The 25,119-nt window shown below is 40.3% G+C and overlaps 1 protein-coding gene across 2 annotated transcripts in view; it reads left to right on the plus strand.

Annotated features, from left to right (window-relative positions):
* Positions 1-25,119, plus strand: part of ELMO1 (engulfment and cell motility 1) — a 417,191-nt gene that overhangs the window by 366,570 nt on the left and 25,502 nt on the right. For both annotated transcript variants that reach the window (XM_077811025.1, XM_077811026.1), the window contains exons 17-18: positions 12,032-12,195; positions 19,323-19,435. In XM_077811025.1, coding sequence (XP_077667151.1) covers positions 12,032-12,195; positions 19,323-19,435 — 277 coding nt within the window. The remainder of the gene's footprint in view (positions 1-12,031; positions 12,196-19,322; positions 19,436-25,119) is intronic.

The raw sequence follows: 25,119 nt of genomic DNA on the forward strand, positions 1-25,119 counted from the left end.
ATGCCGGCTACAACAGTGCCATGCGAACGCCTGTTCTCACTTGCAGGTGACATTGTAAACAAGACATGGACAGCATTATCTCCTGCAAATTGTAACCAAACTTGTTTGTCTGAGCGATTGGCTGAAGTAGGACTGAGTGTACTTGTAGGTTCTAAAGTTTTACGTTGTTTTATTTTTGAATGCAGTTATTTTTTGTACATAGTTCTACATTTGTACGTTCAACTTGCATGATAAAGAGATTGCACTATCGTACTTGTATTAGGTGAATTGAAATATACTATTTGTTTTGTTTTTTACAGTGCAAATATTTGTAATAAAAAATATAAAGTGAGCACTTTACACTTTGTATTTTGTGTTGTACTTGAAATCAATATATTTGAAAATGTAGAAAACATCCAAAATATTTAAATAAATGGTATTCTATTATTGTTTAACAGTGATTCATTTTTTTAATCGCTTGACAGCCCTAGTTTTGATGCAGGGTGAGGTATTAAAAAACCTGGTATTCGTAAAAATGTCTGTCATCTCGCATTCTGATATATTGTGTGGTCAAATGTACAGAACACACACACTTTCTGCAGGCTCCAGCTCCAGTGCACTCCAAGCAGCATTGCTTGCCCCAATCCCATCCCATATAAATTCCCCTACCCCTTCTCCTTAACACTCAGACAGTAGAACTGCTCTGTGTAGCCCATTGGCTCCACTACATCCCATGTTCTCAATTGCACTTGGGTTTCACAGTACAGTTAAGAATCTGCAGGAAGAGGAATAGCCATTTCAGTTCATTTGACCCCACTTGCACACCGCCCCATACAGAAATACTGAACTATGTATGTGCACATGGGACATGTTCACTGTAGCACAACATGTGCTGTTTGAATCGTTGTGAACCCAAGACAGTTAATAAAAGAAAATCCTGATACACCGTACCCTCGCTAGGACACGCGAATTCGCATATAATGCAGTCTCGGCCATGGATCCCAAATTTAATTACTTTAATTGGAATTAATTTTAACGCAGTCCCCGTTATAATGCAGTCCCCGCGTTAACGCGGTATCGTGCATGGATCCCAAATCCCGCGTTCTAGCGGCAGTCCTGTGTGTATAACTTTGCTTAATTACATCTGAGGCATTAGGGGAACTTCCGAATGAGACTGATTGATTATTTTTAATTTGCTACATTTTAGAGCCTACAGAGGTTGACATTATCCTTTTAAAGGAAAACAAATGGCTTGTAATGAATTCTGAAAAGATTTTTCCTGTCCCAAGACACGCAGCAAGTAGCCACAAGTTATTGGAATGAAAGAGACTGCAGACTTATTAGGTGTCAAGATTTACAACATGGAATAGGTACAGTGATTTTGTTACAGTGATGCCATTCCTGTTATCATAGCTAAAGATCTTTCATCACTGAGATTATAAACTCCTCTGTCCAGCTGTTTAGAACTCATTGATAACTGGTTCCAGGATGTAACTGCATTTGAAGAAGTTGTCAATCCAGAATGGAATGCTGGGGATGAGAGCGGGGGTTAAATCATTTATGGAAAATGAATTCATTTGAGTCCAAATCCTGAAGTTTTTCCTCAGTAGTTCTTTGGTAAAATTCCCATTGACTTCAGCAGGAGTTTTGTGTGAGTGAGAGTTTCTAAAAAAAAAAAAAACACCTCAGGATCTGGCCTTGGATTGTAGAAGTAGGGGCTGAGGGGAAGTACCAGTTTCAGATACTTCCATTCAAGTGGAGTGTAAGCCAGTGAGGGGGCTTGCCAGGGGGAGGCAGGGACCAGATGAAAAATTATTGCTGCTTCTTGGCCTTTTGGTCAAAATTGCTTGTAACGTCAGATTTATTATCTGATATGCTCTCTTCTGGGGTAAATGTATCCATCCTTGAAGGCAGTAGACTTAGTGATCTAACAGATCTGTTCCATCCCTAACTGTTATGACAGATTATTTTGGCAGTCAAACTAGAGCACTTGCATTCCCTTGAGTATTGATGCCAGGCAATTACACCAGCATTAACTGTATGATAAATCAATGGTACTTACTACTGGGGGTACTTAATTCTCCTATGCCATCTGGGCTTCAAGGGACTTCTCTTTGATCTGAGAAAAGTCCCCCACCTCTTCCCAACAATCAAAAATTCACAGGTCTCACAGCTTAAACCATGAAAGTTCATGCAGTTTTTGTAGCAGAGTATGGCAACTTTGTTACCATATTTCTCCTTGTAAGAATAGCCTGACGGGCTTTGCTTTCTGTATTCCTGTTGTGACGGGGCAAGGCCAGATGGCTATGGAAAAGCAGTGGGAGATAGATATATTAGCTCCAGGCTAAACAAATCCCTGGTACCAGGATAAGTGAAATGGCAGCTGCTCCTGGTCAATTAAGACACCTGGGGCCAATTAAGAACTTTCCAGAAGGGAGGGAGAAGGCTAGGTTGATTGGGACACCTGAAGCCAATCAGGAGCTGGCTGAAACTAGTTAAAAGCCTCCCAGTCAGTCAGGTGGGTGTGCATGTCAGGAGCTGTGGGAGGAAGTTGCGCTGTTGGAGAGGCTGAGTAGTACACACCATATCAGGCACAAGGAAGGAGGCCCTGAGGTAAGGGTGAAGTGGAGCTTGAGGAAGTGAGGGCTGCTGCTGGGGAAGTAGCCCAGGGAATTGTACATGTTATGTTTCTAAAAGGTCAGCTACCATAGCTGATACTATTAGGGTCCCTGGGCTGGAGCCCGGAGTAGAGGGTGGGCCCAGGCTCCCCCCCCACCTTTGCCTCCTGATTAATCACTGAGACTGGGAGACAACAGAGACTCTGCAAGGAAGGATAACTTCTCCTCACCTCCCTCGCTGGCTTATGATGAAAATGGCTCAGTAGACTGTGACCCTTGTCTCTAGAGAGAGAAGGGTTACGTGGAGGGTCACAGTGAACCTCTGAGGCTAGCAAAGTCCGCCAGGAAACACGGGACCCATGGAGGCAAGGACAGAGATTTGTCACACTGTTTAAGTTCTTTAATACAAAGGGGCAAATTAATTAATGTGCATTGTTGTCATTTATTATTTGTGTTACACAATAGTGCTTGAACACTCCAGTTGTGGGACAGGAACCTCATTGTGCTAGACACTGTACAGATACAAATTAAAAAAAGATGGTCCCTACCCCAGAGAGAATTGTTATCATTATTTGTTAGAATTTTTTCTTAATTAAAATAATTTCCTAAAGATTTTTAGCATATAGGCTTATTTGCACATGTGCAACAACTGAAATCAGAGTTTGGGCTCTACCAGCCTTGAAGACACTTATTATGATGTGCCAGGTCAGTAATTTATGAACTCGGAAGGATTTATACAATACATAATAATAACTTTTTCTATACAGAGTTAAGATCTGACTAGTCAGAATGGGTTTGCTCTATTCACTGCTTCATGTATTTTACAAATGATTTAATTAATTCTTATGACAATTTTTTTATTCTTCCAGCACTGAATGGACCTTTTGATATCATTGATGCACCTATCACTTAAAACACTCAACTGTTAAGTGGAAGAGTGCTAAGGAATTGATACTCTGTAGACAGAGGTGAAAGTAACTGATGACACTTACTGGTATGGGGCCGGGGCAGCGCCGGCCCCTCAGAAGGGTGGGGTCTCAGGCAGAAGGGGCCGGGCTGGGGGGCGGTCGTCAGCATCCCCCAGCCAGCCCTTCCAGGCCATCTGGTCCGGGCTGCTGTGCTGATTTAAAGGGCCCGGGGCCCTGGATGCCACTGCTGCAGTAGTGGCAGCGGCGTCCAGAGCCCCGGGCCCTTTTAAATCGCCAACCCCAGGGCAACTGCTCCCTTTGCCCCCACCACCTGTCTGTGGCGGGGGGGGGGAGGGCAAAAGGGGCAGGGACCTCAAAGCGCTGCAGGGTCCTTTGCTGTGGCAGCACTTTAACATTGCTGTTCCCTCCCCTCCCCTCTCCTCCCCTCGGTGGCCCCGCCGACAGGGGGGCCCGGCAACATTAAAGTGCTGCCGCGGCAAAGGACCATCCTTAAAGCGCTGCTGTAGCAGCTCTTAATGCCCCCGCCCCTTTTGCCTCCCCTGTCGGCGGCCCTGCCAGTATGGACCCTACCAACAGGGCCGCCCACAGGGGAGGCAAAAGGGGCAGGGACGCAGCAGCGCTTTAACGTGGGCTGGGTATGGGCTGGTGCCGCCCTTACCGGCTCACTTTCACCCCTGTCTGTAGACAGGTTTTTTAGCTCATTGCTTTTTTCAGTGATATGAATATTGAAATAGGTGTTTAGTTAAGAATAATTATCGCTTACTCATTAAAAAAAAGATGCATAATAAAATGTACTATTATTCTGCATAAATTTATATCTTTGCAAATGCCTGACTCCGTAGTTTGCAAACCCTGGGCAGATCCTCAGCTGATGGAAACTGCCATCACATCATTGAATTCAACAGAGCTATTCCAAATTACAGCAGCTCATGATTTCACCTACTGTGTTTCTTCACAAAAGCTTATACGTGTGTAGACTCAATCCAAACGCACAATTCCATTCTCTCTAGTAAAGTATGCAAGGGACACTTTATTATGTGCTGTAAAGGTTTCCTCTTTTTAATATAAGAATTTTTTTAAAAAAATGTTAAAGCCACGATGCATATTAACAAAGGTCAGGAAATTTAAAAAGAGGGCTGCCAGCTCATCCTTGAGCCATATCATTGTCATTTTCCCTTGTTCATGTAAATTAAAGCTGAAATGTGAGCATTTAATTTGAAATTCCTACTTTGGTACTGCTCTCAGTTATGCCAATGTTAAACCCAGAGTATCTACATTTCATTAGCAGAGCTGGTCAAAATTATTTTACCAGAAATCTTTCCTGATGAAATATGGAGTTTTGTAATAGTGTGGAAAATGTCCATTTTCATTATGTTTTCTAATTTTTCTAATGAGAAAATTTGAAATGAAATGTTTTGTTTCTAATCATAATTTAGACATCTGGAAATGTCTAAAATGCTGTCCATTTGGAATGAAACTTTTCATTTCAATTGAAACTTTTGAAATTTTTCATTTTGACATTCCTGAATCAAATTTTTATTGGATCTTTTCATTCCATGAGAATGTTCAGTATTTCAACTTTGCATCCCATTTCAGGACAAAAACAAAAGTCAAAATATCAGATTTTCCCATGGGATGGAAGTTCTGTTTTCTAAACAGTTGTATTCAGTAGTTGCTTGGGGTATAAACTAGTGTAATTTAGAGCAGTACCATGTGCTGTAATTTTAATTGAACTTGGTTTGGTATCTGTTTTTGATATTAAGTTAATACAGGATATTGTGGATTTAAAAGTTTGCCTATCCCTCCCTAATACTAGCAGTCTATGGGTACACAAATCTATAGCTGAACTTTTAGTCCTGTTTGAACATATATTGATTAACATGTTACTAAGACAGTAGTAAATTGTGATGGAGGCACCACACAAATATTTGTTCTAGGACATAAATATTTGTTTCTAGTCATGTTAAACCTAAATATTTGTTTCCTGTCTCCATTAGAATTTACAGTTGTCAATTAGCATGTTAATTATCATGTTAAAATGTGTAGACATTCTCTCTCCCTTCTCCCCCCTTCTCCCACGCTCTCTCTCTTTTCTATCTCCTCTCCCTCCTTGAAAACTTGTTTGAGGAGCTAAGCACATTTTGTTAGTAAAAGCCTTGGATTAAATGCCACCCACAAATGATTTGTGCATGTTTTATTTTGCCAAGGGGCTTTGTCAGATACTGAGAGAAATAATGTAATCTTGGTTGAACTATGATTTCAATTAACTAACAAGTGAGTTTAGAGACCGTCTTATTAACTTTGCACATCATTTTACTTAGGCAGAAAAGCTTTCTCATTCAGGAGTCATCTCTTGCCTCATTTGCTCCAGGGGCATGATGAACAGAAAGGAGACTGATTTAAGTCTCATTTTTGGTGCAAATATTCATCTCCCTCTGTACATACTAAATGTAAAGAAAGATGCTTCTCATCCCTCAGTAGTTCCTATTTAAATCAGAGATGGACTCAGGAAGTGCTGTTCGGATTATTCGGATTGTGATTAGTTCTTGCAAGATTCTTGCTTATGACTTTCTTCTCAAGTACTTTTCCTAGTCTCATTCGTCCTGCATTTCACACATTCTTAAACACCTCTTTTCATTTCTCCCTCCTCCAACATTAGTTCCACTCTCTCCTTCTTCATCCCAGTCTCTGTTGATATTTCCCTTCTATTGGCTGTCTCCAGACCCTCACACTTTACCCCTTCCTTTACTCCTCCTTTTGTCCCTTCTGTTTCCTTTCATTCGATCTTCTTCCAGGATCTCTTCTCCAGATCCTTCTCCTCTGCTTTCCTGCTCTGTCACTATTGAAACTCCATTGTAGTACTGTCTCTCATATCTTTGACCCTTCTCCCACCCTATCTGATCTTTCATTGGTGCTTTTGCTTCTTTCTCTTTTAATATAAACCATCCTTATCTTGCTAATCCATACTGCTAAAACTCCTCGTAGTAAAGAGAGAGCCTGGAGCACTCGGCCTGGTGCAAAACCTTAGTCCTGAACCAGAGGCTGTGAATGAAAGTCAGGCCATGTATTAAAGCAGATTCTTACAAGTTCACTGTCCAATACATAAACTTGGCAAAGTTGCTGCTAGCGTTGCTAAAACATAAGTACTCCTAGAAAGTACTAGCCACTAAATAGTTGTGTAAATACTTTCCAGAATGCCAATACAAATATACTCCAATCTAGCACAAGATAAGAGGGTTTGACAAAATAATGAATAGGGATGTTTTGTCTGAAATGCCAGGAAAAAGTTACAAGGGGAAGTAATAAACAGATGTCATAAAACACGTAAGGTGTATGTAAATTGTTTATTCCAGTTGTTTCTCTTAATCTATAAATGTCAGGAGACCTTGCCTTAACCCTTTGTGTGGCTGAGGGGACAGCAAAGACTCCTGCTGCTGGCTCCGTGCCATGTTGTTAATGTACTTGTGCAAGTTGTGCAAGTCATTAGGACTGTTCCTTGAGGGCAATAAACCTGGCCAAGTGCCTTTATCACCAAACCATGCCTCTGGTCTTTCCTTATAAATAATATCAAGGTCTGCTGAATTAGCAGGTTGCACTCTCTGCAAGTGCTGATAACACCAGAGCTCCAAGGACCAAAGCCCTGAGCAGCTATAACAGCTTTGCCGTAACAATAACATTCCACCCTTCTACACCCCTGTCCCTGCCCTGGCCATCCTTCTTCTTCATATCTGTACCCTTCTTTCCAGCCTTCTTTCTTCTTATCTTGCCCCCTCCAATCTATTCAATGAGCCACTACTGAAGTCATCTTCCTTCCTTATCTCTCCAGCCACATTACTTCATTCCTAGAAATCCTTTGCCGTATTTTTGTCATTTGTCATTTCTGTGCATCAGATTCAAGCTGCTATTTGCATAGAAATAAATCCCAATGTCAAGAGATAAGAGAATAAAAAGAAAGTGAAAGAGAGAACAAAAGAGAAAAAGATAGGAGTGGTGGGAAGATAGAATTAATCAAAATGTGACTTGACAGAGATGAGGTCAAACAAGGATATGTTGAGAGCTATCTAAAAAGTTGTATATGAAGTTAGATAACATAGTAATGGCCAACTTAGAAATCCAGTAGATAGGTAAGATTCGATAGACATGAAAGGTACCGCCATCTCATTCCAGACAAGTAAATTGGGCTTAAGTCAGTGTGCTCCACAACATAAAAAATATATTTAATTTTTTACCGCTCCAACTCTTTGAATATTCTCAGTTAAGTTGCCCACCTTTAGCAAACTGCCCAAATCATAGTTCTGCCTTACCACATAACAGGGCATCAGTCTAGAAAAAAAATTTTAAAAAAGGATACAAAATGGAGAAAATGTTCCCCCTCAAAATCTAATCCTGCATATGTCCTATGGGGGGAAAAAAAACTATATATATATATATATATAAAATGCATTTGCAATGACCATATACAATGTTTATGTTTAACAACATGGAGGCCTGGTGTATGCTTAAAACGTAGGTCGGCCTGGCTATGTTGCCCAGAGGTGTGAAAAATTCACACACAAGGGACGTAGGTAAACTAATTTAAGCCCCAGTGTGGACGTTGCTAGGTCAATGGAAGAATTCTTCCATCAGCCTAACTACTCCCCTTAAGGGGGTGGATTTACTACAGCAATGAAAAAACCCCTTCCATCATTGTAGTAAGTGTCTGTACCACAGTGCTACAGCAGTGTAGCTGCAGTTGTGTCTCTATAGGTCTAGTAGTGTAGATATATCCTAAGAAATACTGAGGAAAAGAGTTCCTTTAATTACACCTGTAAGGTCAAATTTTTAAATGTGTTGATCCTAAGCTTAGAGCAGTTAATCTCCCAAGCAGCAGTAATCAAGAGCTTGCAACTCAGCTTGAGAGATTTTGAGCAGATAAGAAGTTCTTGGCAGTGGTTCCCAATGCTAGAGAGATGACTCAACTAGCAGCTATGGCACTTAGGTTGACTTGTTAAATACCATTCCACTACTAACACTAAAAAGAAGATGATCACCCCGATCGCTTAGCTCTTGTGTGCACCAGGTTTTAAGTATCAGGGGGTAGTTGTGTTAGTCTGTATCCACAAAAACAACAAGGAGTCCAGTGGCACCTTAAAGACTAACAGATTTATTTGAGCATAAGCTTTCATGGTAAAAATCTCACTTCTTCAGATGCATGGCGTGAAAGTTACAGATGCAGACATAAATAGGTTTTAAGGCATGCCTGTTGACTCTGCCATCTTGTGCTGTTGGGGGGGAAAGGTGTCACAGAGAGGACTGGGTCGTTCTTTAACAATTCTCCTCTGGTTAGCTTTCAAGACTATAGCACTGGAAAACACACACATTATTTGCATTACAACAGCTACTGCAAATACCGGAGCAGGAGTGTTCAACGGGATCACTCGTAATCTTAAAGTTAAGCATGTGTTTGCAACATTAGCATCTAAATTAATGGTTTGATTTTCTGAGGTGCTGAACACTCCACTTCAGTGTAAGCTGGGAGTGCTCTGCATCTTTGAGAATCAGGCCACTTATTTAGGTGACTAACTTTAAGTATCACATTTGAAAATGTACTTTAAAGTTAGCTACTGCATAGCATGAGGTGCAGAAATCATGGCTGTTGGTTGGATGTAAAACTTATTGCAGTGAACAGTCCAGCATTGGGCCTATAAGAGCTGGGCTAACTACAGTATTTTAAACCGTGTTCTATCTGAGGTCTTAATGTTAAAGATGCTCAACTAGAACCTGTAACAATCTAGACAGAGAGGATACCCAGTGCCAAGTTCATGCTCATTAGAAAAACTGAACTGGGGTGGCATGTTTTCCTTCACTGGTGCTATAATTGCTGCCAAGAAAACAGAAAAAGAAAGATGGAACCAGAAACCAGATGGAACCTGGTCTCTCTAATATGGGTTTATGAATAAGCAGCATACCTGTTCCTTATGTTAGGAGCATCCATTTCTGACTATTCTTTTGTGGACGTTTCTTTCATTAGACTCCAGAAACTCCTTTAGGGCCTGATCCAAAGCCCATTGAAGTCACCTCGAGGATTCCCATCAACTTTGGATCAGTCCCTTCGTGTTCAAACATCGTGATAGTGTGCTCATTTACATTTAATATCTGGGGTAATATAAAATCAGTAGCCAGGGATGGCATATTTAGTACTTGGACTTGTGTAATCTGTTTGCTATATTGTGAAAGTAGCCAATAAGAAAAGTTGTTCCTCTTAAATGATCAATTTAAAAGTATGCAGAAATCCTCTTTGAAATAGGCAACCGAGTCAATCACTGACCCCATGCCAATAAAAACACCACTTTTAACTAGTTAATCTGGTGGACTGCAGACAGCATCCACCTGAAAGCAAACATCCCTGTAAGTGGTGAAAGGAACAGCAGCTGAAACATGGAATAAAGAATCCTAGATATTTTTTACTGATGAGTTATCCTTAAAAAAATCTTATAGATATAGCCCAATGATAGGGATATTAAAATGTGTGGATTGATTGATAGGACCCTCTACTTTGTTTGGGCCAGTCTACCAAACTTATGAAGAGTAGTATCTTACTCTGCAAGTACATACTCAAAGTAAAGGGCTCCTCTGAGTAAGGGCAGCAGAAAATGAGCCTTTGAAAGGCGGTGCGGAAATGTAAACTTGTACCTGATTGAAGAGACAGAACTATGAGGGGAAAAAACTGCATCATCTTTTGGAAATGGATTGTTGCAAACAGCTCAGGAGTGTGTAGTTCATGCAATAGAGAGCTTTTCTTATCTCTTTTTAATTGCTTCGATTTGCTTACTGCACCTGGTAGCAAGACTAGAATGAGTGTATAGCTCATAGCTAAAAGGGATGTTGCATCTCAGGAAATTAATGTCAGAAACACAGCTCAGATGATGACAGTTTCAAGGTTGATGCAGTGAAACTAAAAGAGTTACGTACACACATTTGGGAAAAGAAAAGTTTTCAGAATGCGTAATCTTCTAAGGGATCAGGCTTCCATTTTTAGAAATATTAGTGAAGATGAAGGAATAAAAGAAAAGAAAAAAAAAGATGCAAGAATATTTTCTATCCTCTTTTCCCAGCTGTTAATTCCTATCACAGATCTGCTTTGATCTGGGCTGAATGTTACTATTTCCTCCTTCTTGTCAGCCTGGCTTGGCTGTGAGGGAGAAAAATCTTTTTAAGTCTGATAAACTGGGGGGTTTTTTTTCCCCCACTCCACCTAAAGACAGAATCAGATAAGCATTTCAAAGTATGTGATTTGTACCAGCAGTGAGGAAAGAAGCAAAGAGAGCGAGCGAGAGAGAGATCAATCTATGATATATATTTATGGGTACTGGTGCCAAACAAATCCCCTAAGTTAACTGTGTCTCAACAGTTTTCTCCTGGTAAAATAGTTAATATGCAGATATCTCTCTGTTGTGCAGACATCTTTCATTCTAATTCTTTCGTCTGCATTTTTTTTATGGCACTGCTTCAAAAGCAATCCTATAACAACCTTAGAAAATTGATCACCCTCTCCTGATGTTATATTCTTTTGTTACTACCTTCATTTCCTTCGCTATGTACTCTACACCTTTCCTGAAACAGTGACCCTCTAGGCCTAGGTTGAAACTCGAGTGGTTGAACCAAATAGTCTCAAGAAAGGCAAAGGGGGAGGAAACTGGAATGAAAAAGAAAAGCACATCATAATCACACAGTAGTTATACCTGCATATATATATCAGATGCTCCCCTCCCCATATGCAGTACAGAGTGGAGCAAACTACTGCAGTTATCGGACTTTGCTACTGCCCTCTGCTGGGGAGGGCAGCTTTAAACTCCACTGGGAGTGCTATAAAGCCCTTCTCATGGGTGCTCCCCAGCTTTGTGAGCTATCCACCCACGTCCAGACCCCCAACAGTTTGCACTGCTGCATTCTGTCTCAACATAGACTTTCTGAAGGGGGCCCACAGCCTGGGCTGGGTTGGCAGAAACGAGGGAGCGACTTCAGTCTCTGGACTCTTACAGACTATACAATTATCTACAATAACAACTATGTTGGGGCATTCCATTTGGTTGGTTTCCCTTACATGATTAACATGTAGTTCTATCTCATAGTGTAGAAGAGACACAACCCTCTGTTACTCCTGTGTCCCCAAACCTTGGACAAAGCAGGGCTATAGCATGGTACTGTAAGACGGTGACAGTTCCATTCACACTAGAAAACAGGAATCGCATTTTAACAGTATTAGAAGATAACTGTATTGTAAGTGAGTCCCCCAAGAGGATTATTTATTGTACTGTAGATGAGCCCTTGTTGTTAAATGTGGCATCCAGTTAGAGGTTAACTCCTTTGCACTCTGTGGTGCAAAATTTGCTTTGTGATCACTAATTGATAATTAATAAAATTCACCTGTTTTCCACACCACCTAATTGCAGCATATACTGGAATATTATTTGAAATCAAAACCAAAGAGTTAAAAAAATAATACTTTTTTGCTTTCATCCACAGGTAATGCAGGTGGTGAAAGAGCAAATAATGAGAGCACTCACTACCAAGCCTAGCTCTCTGGACCAATTCAAAAGTAAACTTCAGAATCTAAGTTACACAGAAATTTTGAAAATCCGTCAATCCGAGAGGATGAACCAGGAAGATTTCCAGTCTCGTCCAATTCTGTAAGTACTTTCCTCTTTCTAAGTCACTTATTGCATGGAAGGACTAAGAAATGTGAATGAAATTTGTGAACTGTTCAGGGGGAACCCAGGGGAAAAATTGCCCAGGGAGCACTGCTCAAAAGCAATGGAGTAGCATCTGATTGAAGTGCATATGTTTTCTTCTGCTGCAAATCTCAGCTGTTTCTTTGAGTTCAGTTCAAACAGATTTGGCTAATCCCTATAGGGCCTAGCGTGACTTATTTGCAGAAAATAATGCTTTGACATTTCCATGCTTTGTGTTGTTATGCGTGCACATTTTTTTTTTAACATGAGTTTTTGTCTTCTGTCCAATGCCCCATAAAGATTCAAAATATCACTTCTCTGAGCCAGGTAAATAGCCCAGAGCAATAGCACCAGTATAAAGTTGCTCCATAAAAGAGTGTTTGAGTGATAGTGTCATCTTTTCTTTTGCTTGTGTTATCTTTGATGTTAGTCAGGTACAGTTACTTATTTCTAGGTGATTTCTTGTTAACATATATGCAGTGTAATACCCATTTCATATGGTCTAATGCTACGTATCAATTGTGGTATCTCTATTATAGCTTGCGTCTGCTTCTCAAAATGTCTTCATCTCCATTATATGTGAAAATCCTAGAGATGAGCCATGGACATGACATTTGATCTGCACTGGGGTAGGGCTTGAAACCAAACTAGTGACTTGGGGCAGATTTATCTTCAGTGGTGCTCAAATCTCATGTCTTTTGATCCAGACTAGCAGAAACCTTTTGAGATAATCAGCTGAGAATCTGTGAGAGTTCCGTCATCTTAAACCAAAATTTCATGAAATGTTGGCCACGTTTGAAGTTGAATGGGACGAAACTGTAAAGATGGATTTGTATTTAGGTATTTCAGTTCCATCACTCCGGAGTTCAAGAGGATTCATGTATGAGACTCTGGGTTTGGTTTATCTGCAAAACTACATGTATGTGCAAACATAAAAATGTTATGTGAAAGCATAAACTAAGCAGAGTTACAAACTTTAATAATACTAACTGGAATCAAAGGGACAGTGATTCTTTTATGTCTTCACATTATTAGAATGATAGGACCTAGCACCCAGTTAGAATTGATATCACCTGTAGTCTTGTATCTGTTCAAAACTGGATTTGCATCTCTACACTTCAGAGCAGTTCTTTGCCAATCTTTTGTAACCCACAGAGATTCAAAGTAGTTTAGTGGTGCTACACCTGTCCCCAAAGCTTCTTGTTTTCCTCACTTTCCCAGTGAGTCAACTATTTATCAGCGATACAGGTCAACTATTTATACTATTTATATTCACTTTGAGCCTTGCCTACCATCATGAAATTAGCTAGTGCAGCACAAGCTTTCTGATTCCAAATATCAGGGTTGCTAATCATTGTCACAGTGTAAAGTCTGCATCCACAAAACGTAATGAATGCATTCCATGATCCAAATAAAAGCAGTGGAAATGTTAAAGAAACTCATTTCAGATCCAAGACAAATGTTAAGCTTAAGAAATGAATAACTAAGCTATTTAAACAATCATGACTGTATTCATGGTGATTTAAATTCTATGAATTTCCATTTTGATTGCATCTCTGATCACTTATTCTTGATTGTGAAGGGAAAGTGCTCTTTTAGTTTCCCCTGTGATTTGGCTCCATGTACTGAATTCTCACAAACTGTGTAGATGCTACTAATGATGCAAGTACAAAATCATGAATCCATTGTGTGTAAAAGAGAGAACGAGCCAGAGAAGGTAGTTTTGGTCTCCACAGAGACCTAAAGAATTGCAGGTACTTAGAAAGAAATTGTTCCCAACTGAATATAAAGTCAGTAGCCTTATTAAGAGCTGTATTACGATGTGGCTAATGGATGGTAACTATTCACGGACCCAGCATGACTGAGCCTTTTTGCTGGTGTTCCCACATATAAAATACAGAAGTTACAGCTCTTCAAACTTTTGGACTACAGTGCTCCGAATAAACTTTTGTTTGAGTTTGAACTGGGAATGGTTGCATTAATTATTAATTATTATGATTTTATTTATTAATTGCATTAGCTCAGTTTTGCAAGGAGGAATTTGTTTCCCTAAGGTCACAGTGTGGTTGGGACATCAGAGATCAAGTTTAATCTACTTCAAGTTCTGGAAAAACAGCAAATCCATAGGAAAACAGGGTGTGTTTGAATTTGATCAGTTTTGAATGGCTATGGAGGGGTGCACCCACAGTTAGAAGGCCAAATGGAGAAATAGAATAGTTACTAATAGGAATCAGAGCACATCAAGGCTCTGCCCTGAGCCCCTTTTTGTTCATGTTGGTGCTCAATGCACTTACGAAAGACATTCAGAGAGTGGCCCCCCCAGTGCATGTTTTTTGCAGATGATGTAGTGCTTGGGGGTGGGGGGGGGCAAAGAGGAAGTGGAAGAAGAGTTAGAAAAATAGAGGTGTATTTTTGAAAGAAATAGAATGAAAATCAGCAGAAATAAAACAGGTTATGTGGTCAGTAGATTCATTGATACCTTGCAGTAAAACAATGGAATTCTAAGTCTGGGAGCCCAACCATTACCAAAAGATACGGACAGTCAAGAACCTAGGTTCAACAGTGAAGGATAATGATGAACTCAATAAGGAACTTTTTAGCGGAACAGGAAAGGCATGGACTAAATGGAAAGAAGTGAGCGACATGATCTGTGATAGGAGAGTGCCTATCAAATTGAAAAATAAGATCTACAAAATCCATTTTGGTATGACTCTGAATGCTGGGCACTGAGGAGGAGGCAGGAGCAGATCTTGAACACAGTGGAAAAGTTAAAATGGATGCTTGGAGTTACCAGGCTGGATTATGTTTGAAATGACTGAATTAAGGGAAGTGTGATGGTGGAATTAATTATAGAAAAGCTGAGAGAAATTCAGGCTTAGATGGTTTGGGCATGTGAAAAGAAGATCGGAAGAATATATAGGAAACAGGGTGTTAAATTTAGAAGCAGAGGGTATGAGAAGGGTTAGGAAGATCCAGAATTAGATGGATGATTGTCATACAAAAGTATTTGATTAGCTGCGGAGTTTCTGAGGAACTGCTTCAAGACAGACTGGAATGGAGAAGGAGGACTAAAAGTGCCAACCCCATATAGATGGGATTAAGGCTAGCAGAAGAAGAAAAGAAGATGGAAGGGTGTATGCAGTTCTGCTGATCATGTAGCTATGCAAAGCACTAGGTCATTTCTTTGGCACACTAAATAACAGTAGAGCTGGGTGAATAAAAGGCAAAATTATGATGTTTAAGAGGAGGCTGGAGCGGCTTAGGGGGAGTTTGTTAATGAAGCTGTTTTTAGGGAAGGATTGTTTGTAAGTCAGCAACACAGAGGGGAACATTTGGAGGGATTTGGGTTTTTATACCTTTCTTTTATCTTTAATGATTTTCTGCTAGGCTGGAAAGTGTCAATAATAACTGTTCAGGAAGCATTAATGATAGGAGAGAATACAATATAACAGATGAAAGGTGCTTTGGGATTATTTTTCTATTGTAATTTAAATCATTATAACACTATAAAATACCCAATTCTAGAAAAAGTGACTGTTGCTGATTGGAAGGAATCTGAGCTGTGAGTATGAAAGGTACAGGGCTAGAGGCAGATGAAATTGGTACTAAAAAACACTCTGTTGTTTTTTTAAAAAATTAAAATAATTTCTAAAGATCTTGTGAGCCATGAGTTGCTTAGATGTGTGTTTTAAAAGCAAGTAGCTGATGGTGTGCTGAGACCAATGGGGAGAATCATAAAGTTAGTGACACCTTCTTATTTGGCTGTCTCAAGTGTTTGATCCCTTCCAACTTACTAACCCTTGTGATTATTAAATCATTAAATTAAATTATTTAGTGGAAACTAAAATGCAATCAGCTGTTTTATCCCTTCCTCATATTTTCCTTGCTATCTTGCCCTTTCCCCAGGCACAAACTGGATCTTATGCTATTCTGAAATCATGAGATAAAAATGTTGCAAAAATATATTTAAAATTGTGTTTCTCTATCTTACTGCTCTCCAGATTTGATTTTTAAATTAGGCAGAGTGAGATATTTCTGCCAGTAAGTGGAGTGGCTCTTCTGGTTTGGGGTCCAACCCTACAATGGTTGAACTTCCTCAACTCCCACTGACTTCAGTGGTTGAGGAAACTTAAATGCTTCAGAGGATAAGGTCCTTTATTTAGGTGCATGGATAGTAATTAGCAGGATTGCTCAGTGTACCCAACCCCGTTTTATATAATCTGAAAACAGTAAGAGTGAAAGCCTTCCTGACAGTGAGATGAATTAGGTTTTGGAATAGTCTTGCAAAGGAAGTACTTGGTGCCAAGTTGCTTAAGAAAATTAAATCAGGGTTGGACAAAGCACTGGAAAAAGTATGGTAGAGAGCAATTTTACACTGGTAGCAGCTGCTGACGACACTAGGGTGAAGGCTGACCAGGCAGAAGGGGAGATGGTCTCGTGCTAAAGGCACAGGACCTAGGCTTAAGTCACTAGAGGGAGATTTTCAAAGGCTCATTGAAAATCAGTGAGAATTGGTTATCTGTCTCTTCTTTGTGCATTTGAAAATCTTCCCAGTAATCTCCACATGCCAAATTTCCCCCTCTGTAATAACTAGGATAATAATACTTCTCACCATTACAGGGTATTTATATCTGTCAGGCACTCAGATACTGCGGTGTTGCAGGACATATCAGTAGAGAGAGAGAAGGCCCCCTCCTCCCTCTCTCTTATGGCAAGAAAGCCTTTAGATACTGAGCCACTTTTGAGGGGTTTTATTTATTTTTGGATTGGTTAGCATTCAAATTCACTCTCTGTCTCTGGTTTATGTTGGGCAACAGTGTTTTCCAGGGGGAGAGGAGGAAACATGGGAGTTAACGAAAGGGAAACTGCAATCTTGGAGGGGAGGAGACGGGAGTGGGATTTACCTCGCATCACTTCTGTCACCTTGTTAATTTGTAAGTCTACATTTCCCCTGTGACTTGCCTGCATGCTGTCTGTGTAGGTTGTGAGCTCTTCAGAGCAGAGACAATGTGCTCTCTATATTCAGTGAGCCACCTGGTAAACCTGTTTGGCAGTGGATAAATAAGAGTTATTTAATTTTTCTCAGGTATTATTATTTAGAGGACCCCCAATTTGTGTCAAGTCCTTGGGCCGAGGAAGAAACACAGAGCCTGACCAGTTGCATTAGGATGTACTAGATCAGTGGTTCTCAAACTAGGGCTGCCGCTTGTTCAGAGAAAGCCCCTGGTGGGCCGGGCCGGTTTGTTTACCTGCTCCGTCCACAGGTTCGGCCAATCGCAGCTCCCACTGGCCGTGGTTCGCCGCTTCAGGCCAATGGGGGCTGCAGGAAGGGCGGCCAGCACATCCCTCGGCCCATGCCGCTTCCTGCAGCCCCCATTGGCCTGGAGCGGCGAACCGCGACCAGTGGGAGCCGTGATCCGCCGAACCTGAGGACGCGGCAGGTAAACAAACCGGCCCGGCCCGCCAGGGGCTTTCCCTGAACAAGCGGCGGCCCTAGTTTGAGAACCACTGTACTAGATGACCTTTTTAGGTTTTCATGTCTAATTTCTATAGTGTTATGATTCTGTGTACTTTAGTGATAATTATCCAATTTCTGGATTGAACTGTGTAAATATCAAACTGTTCTTCATACTTATGCTTGAACACTTGAGGCCATTTCAGTGAGATGTACACTGTATTAAAGAATTGCTAAACCAATCCAGATTGTGTCTCATTGCTGTTGTATTTGGGGGTCTTTTCTCCATCTCTTTCCTAAAGAGCACGGAAAACCAAGAAACCTATTCAAGCACTATAGTCTTTTGACAGTATATAAATACCATGCAGAATATTCATACCATGGCTCTCAGTGGGAAAACTATGGTATTTGAAAATAATCATGAGTACTAATAAAACACTTTCTAGAGGTAGTTTGTTTCTATAGTTCTAGTCACTTGATATTTGAATGGATCAATTTTTCACAGCTCGTAAGTATACAGCAGATTGTGCATCAAGAACTCCTGTTCCGATATACATAAGCATTTAACTAGTACCTGGGAGGATTATGGCCTATCTGTTTAAGGACACAATCTTTATGCACAGAACTTGTTATGTTTTCAGTGGGGTTTCTGCATGCAGAGGGCGTGTGAGATGAAGTGATAAGTAAACATGGCAATCAGCATAGATGGAAAGTCTGATGTTTTCCAAAGGGGAGGAATTTTGGTTCACTTCTAAAACTGCACTCCTTTCCTGAGTCTTGACTGTGATTACTGCTATACAGAATGATGTCTGGTATTACTTTATTCACACAGCAACCCAAAATTATGGTCTTGACACCCTTCATATTTTATGAACCGTCTACACATTCAGTTACATCTTAGTCTTACTAGATTTGCTGTCAAGTTGATGTTTAAACCTCTCCTTTATATATTCTTAATGAATCTAAGTAAGGAGATAGCCAATGAATTCAGTCACTTGTGCATCTTTAGACACTGTCTGAAATCAACATTTAATGCTAGATACACATTAGTATCAAAATCTATGGAACTTTTCAACAAACTCCATATGGTAGTAAATTCATAGAGCGATATGGAAATAAAAACAATCCAGTATAATCAGTTATTATTTTGTCTGAGCTGGAATTGGGACTGCTCACTATTTTCTCTTGGTGTTTCAGACTGTATAGCTTGCATTATCTTTTCTCTCTTTTACTAAATAATAATGATAACAGGTGCACTTTCGTAGAACATTGCGTCTGATTATGCCAATTTATCAAGTAAGCATCACAATAATCCTGTGAGGTGCATCACATGCCTTTATGATGTATGATACTAAGTATTATTTTATAGATGGGTTCACTGAGGCACAAGTAGGTTAAATTGCTTCCCTTAGGCCACATACTGACTTACTGACCGTGATGTGAATAGGACCTCCCATTCCTGCACGCCAGCCATTAGACAAACTTCCCTCCTTGAAGCAGACTGGGTGCTGGAGTAAGACTACTATCCCCAAAATCAAGCTCAGTCTCTCATGAGGCTGTCTATCTCAGTGAGAAAACATGGTATGTGAATAAATCTAAAAAGTGCCTGGTTTTGCTTTGTTTGTTCCAGGGAGCTAAAAGAGAAGATTCAGCCTGAAATCTTAGAGCTCATCAAGCAACAACGTCTTAACCGACTTGTAGAAGGCACCTGCTTTAGGAAACTCAATAGTCGACGGCGACAAGGTACTGCTCAGACCTGGATAGTCTGGCATTTCACTGTTATTTCTCTATTCTAATTTAGCTCAGGAGCATAACTTATTGGCAGTATTTGTTTTTAGATCCAACTATTAAGACTTTTCTTTCAAGGAATTACCCAAGAAATCTTTTAGTTAATTTCGTTCTTGAGTGTCCTATGCTTCAGTGGGAATTTTTGAATTTTCCTCATATGAACTCTGACCTGTGGAATAGGTCCAGTCGTTTTAGGCCTAGCATTTGTCAAAAATCTGAAGCAATGGTTTTGCACCAAGAGCTAAATACCTTGCACGCTCTCTTGATCTTCTGGTACCCTGCTGATGACAAGGTCAAAAGCTCTACCTTTCTCTGGAAAATAAGGTTGTAAATTAATAACACACAGCGACTGTGGTATTCAGAACCTGAACGTTCTTTTTTAAAAGACTGCTTTTAAATTGTGCTACTAATTATTTATATACCTCATCAAAGGCCCATCACTTTTACTTGTGGTGAGCACAACTCACCACCCGTCTCTAGTCACTTCCTGTCCTTAATTTTCTTCTTTTATGATCATTTACATTAAACATAATGTGAGGCTTAAATATTTCAAAAGCTAGCAGATTTTAAAAAGTACTCAAATCCATAACCTGTGCCCCTTGGGATGAATAAATTATAGGCATAGAAAAACTATCTTCTCAGCTACGTGCACCATTGCTCAGATTTGGATTGTACAGTTCACTTTACCAAACCACACTCTACATGATTGTTTTCCCCTAACAGTAGCCCCCTTCTTCCCCAGGAGCAGAAGTTCAGATGAGAAACTGTGGATTCAACATGCTACCCAAAGTTGGTTCCAAACTTTGCCTCAATACACCCAGACACTCCCACCCGCATTTTCATGAGATTCACATTTCTATACTTTTATTTTTACTGTAAATGCAACATGAATTAGAAAACTCTAAAAGCTAGGAGTAGATTCTAGAGAGAGTAGATTCTAGAGAGATAAATATTTGAGAACTAGAGATTGATGTGAAAGTCAGCTTTCTGTGCATAAAATATAGTTCCTGCAATATTCTCATCCTAGAAGATAAGCAGTGCACCATCCTTAACCAAAGCTGATGGATGTTTTTGGAAAATTGCAAATTGGAAAATTTTCCAGGATGAAGATGAAGAAAAGATGGCCAAATCATTCAGCTTTAAATCGTTATAATCTTAATGTTTAATAATATGTAATGAACCAATTGCACAGGATTTTCAGAAAGGGAAAAAAAACATCAGTGTGCCATTATAAATGTTTACACAGATCCACAGAGACATGTAACATACATTGTCAGCAGCATCTTCTGCACAGTTGCTGAGTGGTCAAAGAGACTTGCTTTGGTTTGGCCATCATCACCTGGCTTTGGTTTTAACTAAACCAAACCACAATCCTGGGATTGTTTGGATCTGGGATCCGTTTTATTTGAACCACCAAAGTTCTACGGGGGGAGAGAGGAAAGAGGTTGGGTAAAACGTTTTTGGGAAAATCTCTACAGGAAAGATGGAATATTTTTGGTTCTTTAAGTAATGGATTGTTTTAAACTAGTGTCAGTTCAAAAAAACATGAGCCAGATTCTTAGCTGGTGTATATTGGTGTAGCTCCATTCACTTCAACAGAATTATACTAATTTACACAAGTTTAAAATCTGGCCCATGGTCAAAAAGTTCCTTGCACCATGCCTTGCAAAGAACTATATTGGACAATCAAATTAATTGCTTTAGTATCATATTTATGCAGCACCATAAGTGTGCATGCTGCTTTGCTGGCAAATAAAAGACATGATCCCTCCTGGTGACTGGGTGTACCAGGCCTTTGTGGCCCCCCCCGGAGGCCCCACTATTCTGCTGCACCCCACCTCAGAAAACAGTTCTCTGTGAAGAACAGAGCAACCCTTTGGAAACCAGCAAGATTTGGCCTCTGGCAGTCAGAAGGGCTAGGGACCAGCAACAGCCAATCAAAGCTCAGCAGGCTGAAATAAAAGGTAGCTGCCTGCTGTCAACGAGTCAGTTCCTACCTGGAGCCAGAGGAGCAAGGCAGGATGCTCCACAGGCTGCAGCCAGAGGAACCAGGCTGGGTCAGGGACTATTATTGGCCATAGTCAGTGGCTGAGAATAAGAAGGAACTCTGCTGATTCAATCCCTGGCAGGGAACTAAACCCAGAAAGAGTAAGAAACTAGTTTGTTTGTTATTGGCCCTGATGGGCAAAGACCTGTTTCTAATTTTTGAGTTTGTCGTACCCCTGAAGGGCCCAGCGACATAAGGCCCAAAAGAGGCCGTCTGACAGTCTGCAGGAGGACACTGGTAGCCGAAGAGAATGGCAGTACCATGACCAGACGGCAATGGGGTGCTCAAGGGATGAATGAAACCCACCACATTCGCCCAAAGAGCTGACTTATCTATGGGCTATAACTGTGTCCTTAGGATACTTCTGCACTTTGAAAGGGGTGCCCTCCACCGCGCCCCATCAGGAGCTCTAGCATACATTTTTACTGATTCAGGGACAGCTGCTGCACCACTTTTTGCAAAGGCGCTTGCATATGCTCCTCCTCCCACACGTTGGTATCAAGGAAGCTAGTGATGCTGTTGGTGCTAAACTCACAGAGACCTTGTGCCCAGTAAAAAGTAAGGACCGTGATGGGCTTACTTAGACTGTAAGCAATTTGAGACAGGGAGTGTCTTTTTTGTTACGTGTGTCTGTGGTGCCTAGTACAATGAGGCCTTGGTTCTTTGAATGGGGCTTTTAGGTGCTACTGCAATATAAATAGCTAATAATAATGGGTGCGAAGTGGGGAAGCCTCCATGAGTCTTCTTCTCACCTCTCTTCTGTGCACACAAGTTGAGCCAATCTCCTCAAATCTGAAAGTTTAGTCTTAACAAGATAAGTAACTGGAAAAAGAACAAAAACCCAGCAACAATGGGGGGCAGTAAGGAGAAAGGAAAATGGTTACAACAGTAAGGTCATGTAGTTGCTCTGATTTATTATGTCTGCATCTTGATCCATCCTTTTTATGATTTTTTTTTAATATAACACCTGGGGCAAATGTTCCAAGTCTGCAGAATGTGCAAAGCGGTATCTTAACACGGCCACCCATCAGAAACGAAAACCATTTAATTGCCCATTTAAAAAATAATTAACTGGCATTATTCTGTGATAAAGACTCCAGAGCAAACTTCTATTAAGACTGTTGTCTGAACAGGTGGTAGGATACACATGGGTAGTCACAGTGGGTTGAAGAATTGACTTAAGAAATAATGAGTAGAGAGCTTGCAAACTCTGTCACTCTCAGAGGGGTAAATCTTTTTCAAATTTGGATTTAGCTGGAAATCCTCCAAGCCAATGACTGCCTCAGTGGGGTGGTCTTGAAATGAAATATGGAATATCTGCAGTCATATCACTGCCTTTTGTACTTGAAAATGGGGTTATCATAACAGCATGAGCTCTCTCGCTATATCAAGAAGTCTTTGATTGTTGCCCTAGCAGAACTTCTGAAGAGCTTGTTGATTAAAATAGAGAGAGAGAGAGAGAGCAAGAGAGAGCGAGCGCTTCCCTATATATTACCCCCAAAAGCTTCCACAGAATATGAGAACTTTTTCCTGGTATAAAGAAAAGGAGTACTTGTGGCACCTTAGAAACTAACAAGTTTATTTGAGCATAAGCTTTCGTGAGCTACAGCCAAGTGAGCTGTAGCTCACGAAAGCTTATGCTCAAATAAATTTGTTAGTCTCTAAGGTGCTACAAGTACTCCTTTTCTTTTTGCGAATACAGACTAACACGGCTGCTACTCTGAAACCTTTCTGAATAAAGAAGAATGAAATGGAAAAACAGACTGTGCGCTCTTAGGCCATTGTGTAATGTCAGAGCATAATGCTTCATGAATCACCATTTTATTAAAATGGTGACTGTCGTCTGGCACTTAGCCAGTTCAGAACGTGGAGTGATCTGTCTGCTGCCATAGTTTAGCCTGGAAAGAAAGGGGAAGAGAGCCAAGCAAAAGCCCACAGAGCACTCAGAAACTCTCCAAGTTATTTCTGGTGGAGCTAAGTAGTAGAAAAGCCTTCCTGTAAGTGAGTTTTATTGGGCAAAATAGGTATATTGACATTGTCACCCAGCACACCCATGGTTTATGTTGCCGGGTGCATTATTTTGGAAGAAATGCCCTTTTGTCTTTAATAACATGCAATTTCTCTTTAATCTTCATAAAGTGGAAAACTATGTACTGCAGCTAAAGACTCTTGAGTAGTAATTTTTGCATGGAGGAGGAAGCCTGGTTATATAACCCTTGAAATTAACAACGCAGGGGCAGCATGTTTTTGAAGAGGACCTGCGATAGGAATTTAAAGGGGAAAAAAGTCCTTTGCAGTTTGTGCTAAATGCCTCCACTAACCAGGAGTAGAGATGAATCAGCTTTAATTGAAAATAGTTAATTCAAAACACATCCTTTCTCCTTTTAGTTTCTGCAGCATTTTCTTTTCTACAGGCAGCCTCCTCCACCTACTCTTGTTTTATAAAAATAAAAATGCAAAAATAGAAATCTGAGAGTTTGTTGAGGGGTAATTGGTTAGCCTAATACCTCAAGTAGCTCTGCAGATCAATTAATTAAGGCTCACATAGAAGTCTTATGTAGGCCACAATGATCTCTGTCTAAATATTCAGGTTAATTAAAATCATAAATAAAGACCATTTACAGAGGGAGAAAAAGTACTTGAATATAAATTCAAAACATTGAAAAGAAAAATATGAATCTACCCATAGCAATATTGAAATGTGCAAGGTCATTTAGTTACCTGTATTCTAATAGCACTACAAGACCACAGGCTGTACTTGGTGTGAATTTTTTGCCCAAGGATTCTTTAATTGCTTACAGTGTGGATTGTATTTCGGTATAAAACTTGGAACATGGGCCATCTCTTCTCCTGTTTGTGACCATGTGGACCACTTCCTTTCCTGGTCCTAATCATATAATACTGTTGTGGCACCCACAGCATACAGTTTACATGGAACAGTAATATTAGGAAACCGTTTAATGTATCTTAGCTGCCTTTAATGCAATTGGAAACAGCACCATGTGAAGAGCCAACACTAGGTAGACCATCAGCAAGTGCTCACCAATGGTCCCCAGACCACAATTTGAGAGCTGGAATCCTAAATTTAACAAAGTGTTAAGATGCCATTTAGCGAGACAAGGTGGATGAGGTAATATCTTTTATTGGACCGACTTCTGTTGGTGAGAAAAACAAGCTTTCAAGTTTACATAGAATTCGTCAGGTCTGGGAAATATACTCAGAGTGTTACAGCGAAATACAAGGGTGGAACAGATTGTTTAGCATAAGTAGTTAATGGCCATTCAAGGTGATGTGGCCCATTAACACCCCTCAAGTCAGAGGAGGGTGAGAAGAAAAAGAAGATGGCAAGGTGGGGGGTAAGGGTTAAGTGGGTTATAGACTTGTAATAAGCCATAAATCCAGTGTCTCTATTCAGTACATGATTTTTAGTATCTAGCAAAGTGATGAATTTAAGTTCCCAGGTTTGTCTTTAAAGGTGTGGTGCAGGTTTCTTTGAGGATGAGGACTAAGGTCAGATATTGAGTGAGTGCTTTGTGATATGATGTTTTTGTCTCTTATTTTTCTGTGTGTATTCATTCAAGAGCATAATGAT

Source organism: Eretmochelys imbricata, chromosome 2 (assembly GCF_965152235.1).
Source record: "Eretmochelys imbricata isolate rEreImb1 chromosome 2, rEreImb1.hap1, whole genome shotgun sequence".
NCBI classification, from domain to species: Eukaryota; Metazoa; Chordata; order Testudines; family Cheloniidae; genus Eretmochelys; species Eretmochelys imbricata.